The sequence below is a fragment of the Chondrus crispus genome, genomic scaffold, assembly GCF_000350225.1.
Source record: "Chondrus crispus Stackhouse genomic scaffold, scaffold_26, whole genome shotgun sequence".
Taxonomy (NCBI): Eukaryota; Rhodophyta; class Florideophyceae; order Gigartinales; family Gigartinaceae; genus Chondrus; species Chondrus crispus.
Genome location: NW_005179159.1, coordinates 46,934 through 52,921, shown reverse-complemented (window position 1 = coordinate 52,921; position 5,988 = coordinate 46,934). Strand labels below are relative to the sequence as shown.

Sequence of the window (5,988 nt, the reverse complement as noted above, 5' to 3'; positions counted from 1 at the left end):
GGGGGGGGGGGGGGGGGAGGGGGGTTGGATGCAGACGGGGTTCAACAGTGGTGCTGGCAAGGAAGAAATGGGGGGCGGGACGGTGTTTCGGGAGGTAGAGGTGCGGTTAGGTACATAAGTGAAGTTGCGAGGGATGGGGAAGAAAGGTCGGGTTGGGGCGGAAGTGCAGACTTGTGCCGGTAACCGCCTCGGCTTAGGGCGACTGGGTGTGAGATGCATGCCTGGACAGGGGGGGTGCGGCGGCTCCCATTGGCGGTGGATCAATCTTTATGAGTGTAGAGGCGAATAAGCGGAAGCCAGGTGGCGTGGGACATGAAATGATTGAGCGCCAACTCTTCAAGTATTGCAATGCTGCCAATCAGGGCACGCGGAATCTAGGGGGCGCGTCTTTTTGCGTACTGTACTCTCTTTTTGCGGCACGGAGCTCGTCGAGCCTCCTTTTGGGTGCTGACCTATGTTTGCACCACCGCTGCCCCGAACCCCCGCCGCTTTCCCCAACACCTTCGATGCTCCGTTCTACGTCATCGAGCATCACCTCATGTGCAACAGTATTTCTTCGACACAAGTCTGATATCTGTCAACAGATACAATCTATCGCCTGCGCAGGATAGCAGCGTTACGTCTTGTCAGCGTGGTCTTCAGTGACATCAACCGTGCAAGTGCATCACCCGTTGATGTCAAATGCCGTAGCTTTGTCGTAGCCCAGGAGGCGGACGACCAAGATAAATGAGCACTTCATTGGGAAGAGTAACGGGCACCGCTGCTTGATAAACGCATATGAAATATGATATGAAATATGAAAGAAACTCGTACTGTAACTCGTCTAGCGTGCATGTTCAGATTGCGAGGCATCTATCATACTAGAGCAGCGCAACTCGGCGCCGTAGGGGGAGATAGATTTGATAATTTCGGGGTTTGGCAGTGAAGCAGGAGGGAGGGGCGAGTGAATATGTGTCATAGTCTGCAGTTGTGGTGCATGTACGGCAGGAAGTGGTGTTTGAACGTCAGTGTCTTTTGGTGGTTTGTTTTAAAGTCGACAGGGAGCGGGACTCTCGACTGATTGTGGTTGTCTCTATTCCTATTTAAAGCTTGATTCTGATAAGGGCTTGAAGATCTGTATTCACCTGTTCGCGCTTCAACTTATGGTTATGAACAATGCAAATTTGACGCAAACTACCGTACGGGCAGTTAGGACGAGGTCGGTGCGCTATTCCTTTCTTCAGTCGTAAATTTCAAGCAAAGGTGTGTACTGTAGAGACGATAGGGAGTTGGGGCATGGGAAGTCGCCTTTCCTCTTTCCATTCCCAATGAGGAACGCGCTCATAACGGTACCATCCGAATCATTTGACGCAAGAGCTGAACGTGAGTGTGCAAGTCTCTTTCCGACGAGGTGGCACTGCTCGTACCCAAACAGTCTTTGAGATTCGATGAACAATAATTCTCATTCGCATGCTGTATCGCAGCATCGAAATGGCGGTCAAAGTGGCGGCCAAACCGAATGCAACCAAGTCGGAGAGGAATTTTGCGACTAAACACCTCTCTCGAGAGGCCGAGAGATGATGTTTATTTATGATCTTGATCAGCTGCAACTAGGGTCTTAGCTCTGTTGTAAATAAAGATGTAAGGTAAACTTTATTTACAACCAGGGAGAGAACCCGCTGCGGGTCGCTGCAGGGTCACATTTACAACCAGGGAGAACCCGCTGCAACTATTGCTGATGTCAGCATGTCAACATCAGCATCTGCAGCATGGATTTCTTGCATCATTGCTGTCAACAGCAGTCAACAGCAATGAGGCAAGAAATCCATGCTGTACACGTGTAGATACAAAGCAAATTCATACGTTTCGGAATCTGCACCATTCTGTTTCCAGTGAGACCAGTGGCCATGTGCACGATTGATGCACAGACGTAGCCTCAAAAAATAGTCGACTTTCTGCATACATACCGCCGCATAGCCTTCTGAATCAAAGTCGTGATGAAGCAAGCCTGGGAAAATGGTCTCTGAACAGAAATCTGACAGATTGTTGCTGTCCCTTTTTCGGGGGGGCTCGAAGAAGCTCTCATACGCTGGCTGACACCGCCGCTATTTGTTTTTTTCCCTAGTTAACAGATTCCTTCAACGAGGCAATTTCGCCCGGGGGAATACTTCCACACGCACACACACGATTTTTGCCGGATCGTCAACTGCAAAGTATCCAAGAAGCGTGAAACTTCAAGTACCAGTCAGGGCCTCGCCGGCCTGATGCCGAAATCAAAGCTACTTCACAAAGAAAGCGACGCTATTCGTTTTTAACTGCACTTTCCCCGACGATGAATTTGACACAGATCACAGATTTGTGCCAAATATCACAAGAATTCTACATCCGAGCGAGGGAATCCTCGCCCATGAATTTTCTGTTGCATGCCTTGCGACATTGCGACGGTAAAAGTGGTCGAGTAACTTACAGAAATGGCACTGGCAACGGTTATCGTTTTGGCACAGCACTTCAATTGTGGGATGCGTGAAGGCGAGCTGACGTCTTCGCAGTCTTTGGCGGCTCTTCGACAAAGCCACACTCTGCGCACGTCCTCTTAGCCGCATCGGCGTAGTACTCCTCGATGATGGGTACGAGGTCTTTGCCGAGGTCGGTGCACACAAACTCGCGTTCAAACAACACTCGGGCGCATTCTTCCCGCTGGCAGTACCATCTGAGGCAGTCGAGCTCCCCCTGGCGGCGTTCGCGCTCGACGACGATGCCGAGGCTGCCGGGCATCATCCCCCTTCAGCGAGTCGCGGGCCGGGAGGCAGAAAGTCTCGCCTGCGGATATGGGGACGTCGTATAAGGCGCCGTCATCGACGACTTTGAGAACCATGTCCCCCTCGAGCTGGTAGAACCACTCCTCGCCAGCCTCGATGTGGTAGTCTGTGCGCGCGTTGGGGCCGGCCACGAGCATCACCTTGAACTCACCTTCGAACAAAAGCTTGTTTCCCACAGGAGGGACGAGCAGGTGGCGGTTCGCGGAGAGCCATTTCTGGATGTTGAACGCTTGGAGGCGGCCCATGGCAGTGGGGGGAAGGGGGAAGGGGGAAGGGGAAGGGGGCGCAGAGTTGGCAGAAGGAGGGCCTCAGCCAAGCCGGCACAGTTGGTGATCTCAAAGTGCGTTTGGAAACAGAACACAGCGAATCAGGGGGAGACATGTTTACGGGCAGCACCTACACGTGGACAGACGATAAGCAGGGGAGCACGAAAAAGAGAAGACCAGTCATGTGACCGAACATGTCGTTATCTTCCTTCCTCTAACTAAGAGCCAAACCGCCTCTGCCATGTTGCATTAGTTCCTTCCCCCAAGAGCCAGGCCGCCTCTGCCATGTTGCATTAGTTCCTTCCCCCAAGAGCCAGACCGCCTCTGCCAGCGTCGCCCACATCCCAGAATCCGTCCCCACACACTATGTCCGAGAACGCAGACCTGGAAATCAAAGCCGGCTGGGTCCTTCCCGTTCACCCGGACCCAACTGTCTCCCTCGAAAACCATTCTATCCTCATCAAGGATGAAAAAATCCTCGACATTCTCCCTACCGCGGCCGCCGCTGACAAGTATTCCCCCGCCACTGTTATCGACCGTACGTCCAGCATTGTCATGCCCGGCTTAATCAACGCCCATACCCACACCGGCATGACCCTCATGCGCGGCCGCGCAGACGACCTCCCGCTTCTCAAGTGGCTGCATGACGTCGTCTGGCCCATAGAGGGCGCCTTCGCCTCGAAAGAAGAGTTCTGCGAGGATGGCGCCATGCTCGCCGCAGCGGAAATGATCCGTGGCGGCATCACCTGCTTCTCCGACATGTACTGGTACCCCGCCGCCGCAGCTCGAGTCACCGTGCGCACGGGCATGAGAGCCGTCATCGGCATGGTCTTGATCGAGTATCCCTCTGCGTATGCAAAGGGCGTTGATGAATACATTGCAAAGGGGCACGACATTATGCAGCAGTTCCAGGGCGAGGACAGGATCACGTTTTCGTATGCTCCGCATGCGCCGTACACTGTCGCTACAGAGACGTGGAAGAAGCTTGGGGAACTGTCGCAGAAGAACGGGGTGTTTATTCATACCCACTTGCATGAGACGAGAGAAGAATGCAGCGCGAGTTGCGTGCTCGACCGCAGTCATCCGGCATGCCACTTGAGCGAGAATGAGTGCCATCCCGTGGAGGATTTTAGACGCATGGGGTTGTTGTCGTCCAAGTTGGTGGCCGCGCATATGGTGCACATGACGGACGAGGAGATTCAACTTTGTGCGGAGAAAGGGGTGAATATCGCACATTGCCCGTCGTCTAACTCGAAGCTCGCGTCGGGGTTTTGTCCGGTGCACAAATTTTTGAAAGCGGGGATTAACGTGGCCTTGGGGACCGACTCGGCGTGCAGCAATAATTCCCTAAGTTTGCTTGAGGAAATGAAGCTGACAGCGCTCAACACCAAGAACTTGGCTGGGGATGCGACTGCGCTGCCAGCATACACGGCGATTCAGATGGCGACATTCAATGGGGCGAAAGCTTTTGGTCTAGAGGATGTCACCGGGAGTCTCGAAGTTGGAAAGGCGGCGGACATCATCAGCATTGATGTCCACACGCATGCGGGAAATTCACCAATGTTCGATGCGCACTCTGCGGTTGTTTACGCCGCTGCTCGCGAAGATGTCAACGACGTGATGGTGAACGGCAAGTTTCTACTCAAGGAAGGAACGCATTGTACTGTAGATATCGGGGATACGCTGAAACGGATGAGTCACTGGCGCTCTAAGATAATGGAAGAATTTCCCCAAAAGTAAAGAGTCCAAAGAGAGGAGGGATTGATCGGAGAGATGATTCCCTATTCGTGATCGATTTGACCGAGAGCGCGAAGCTGGCCGTTGGTAGAGCGGTTCCCCTGGCGCACAGTCTGAACTTGTGTAATACTGCTTCTGACGTTGTCGGCACCCGTGGCAATGATGGCCGACATGGTTTCCACCATGTGGTCAGCGCACATAGCCATGCTGGTTCGGAGCGAGTTGAGCGTTTCTGCGATTCTCTCTTCCACGGCATCCAGTCTTGCTTCCATGTCCTTCAGATCTGAATCGATGTTTTCTGAACACTCGTTTTCGCGCAGGGGTGTTCCGGCTTGTAAACTACGGCTGGACGATTTGCTGCGAGCCTTGGTTCGATTCTGGGCGCGCGACTTTAGGCGGCGTTTAGATATGGCTCGTTTGGCGTCGGCGTTACTCTGTGGGGATGGCAGACTCTGTTGTTGAAGATGTAGTGTTAGAGGAGGGATGAAATGTCGTGGCGGTGGAAACGGGGTCCTTTTTCAAGCTGAACGACAGAGCTCATGGGCCAAAACATACCGTTTCTTGGTCGCATTCGGGGGCGGCTTCTGTTGGAAAATTAAAGGCCTGGAGGTCTGCATCCGGATGCATGTCTCGGCAAGAAAGCGGCAGACTACAGGTACACGGGGGTGAGTGCAACGAAAGGCTTCCTGGTACGGATGACGCTAGCTGAGCGGAGTTGGGTGGTATAAAATCGAAGGGATAGCTTCCATTTTATACTACGCAGCGACAGACGGCCGCCGTGTTTCGGTTGACGCCCTAAAACGCAACGAAACAAAGTTGGGATGGGCGAGCTCGCCCGAAACGAAAGCGGGCAATCACATTTCACAGATCGAGGTAAAACGCGCATAGCATGAGCTCCTTGCCCATATCCTGCGGCACGTGGAAGTTGTCTGCAAAAGAATCAAGCGAGGCGGCGTGGCCCCCCTCCGAGGCTCCTCGCGCGGCCGAAAGCATCTGCTGGCGCTCGCGGCTCTTGAAACGGGCCATGTAGTAGAAGTACTGGCAGATCTTCTCTAGCACGCCGCCGCTGAACTCTGGCAAGTGGATCACCTTGGTGCGCGACTCTTTGAAGGAATTCGTCATCATCTTCCGGATCACTCCAGATACTTTGGCATACTCCTCTTCCACCACAAAACTGAAGCCGTCCC

At 53.5% G+C, this 5,988-nt stretch overlaps 3 protein-coding genes; 1 reads left to right on the top strand and 2 right to left on the bottom strand.

Annotated features, from left to right (window-relative positions):
• Nucleotides 1-1,613: 1,613 nt before the first annotated feature.
• CHC_T00004932001 (hypothetical protein) lies at nucleotides 1,614-3,043 on the bottom strand. XM_005716699.1 is given in 2 exon segments: nucleotides 1,614-2,647; nucleotides 2,648-3,043. The coding sequence occupies 1 exon segment, from the start codon at nucleotides 3,041-3,043 to the stop codon at nucleotides 2,648-2,650; it is 396 nt and encodes a 131-aa protein (XP_005716756.1). The 3' UTR covers nucleotides 1,614-2,647.
• A 387-nt stretch (nucleotides 3,044-3,430) lies between these two features.
• Nucleotides 3,431-4,804, top strand: CHC_T00008714001 (TRZ/ATZ family protein). The gene has a single exon (XM_005716698.1). It carries the CDS (start codon nucleotides 3,431-3,433, stop codon nucleotides 4,802-4,804), a length of 1,374 nt encoding a protein of 457 aa, XP_005716755.1.
• Nucleotides 4,805-5,450: 646 nt separating this feature from the next.
• On the bottom strand, nucleotides 5,451-5,687 carry CHC_T00004931001 (hypothetical protein). The gene has a single exon (XM_005716697.1). It carries the CDS (start codon nucleotides 5,685-5,687, stop codon nucleotides 5,451-5,453), a length of 237 nt encoding a protein of 78 aa, XP_005716754.1.
• Nucleotides 5,688-5,988: the final 301 nt, after the last annotated feature.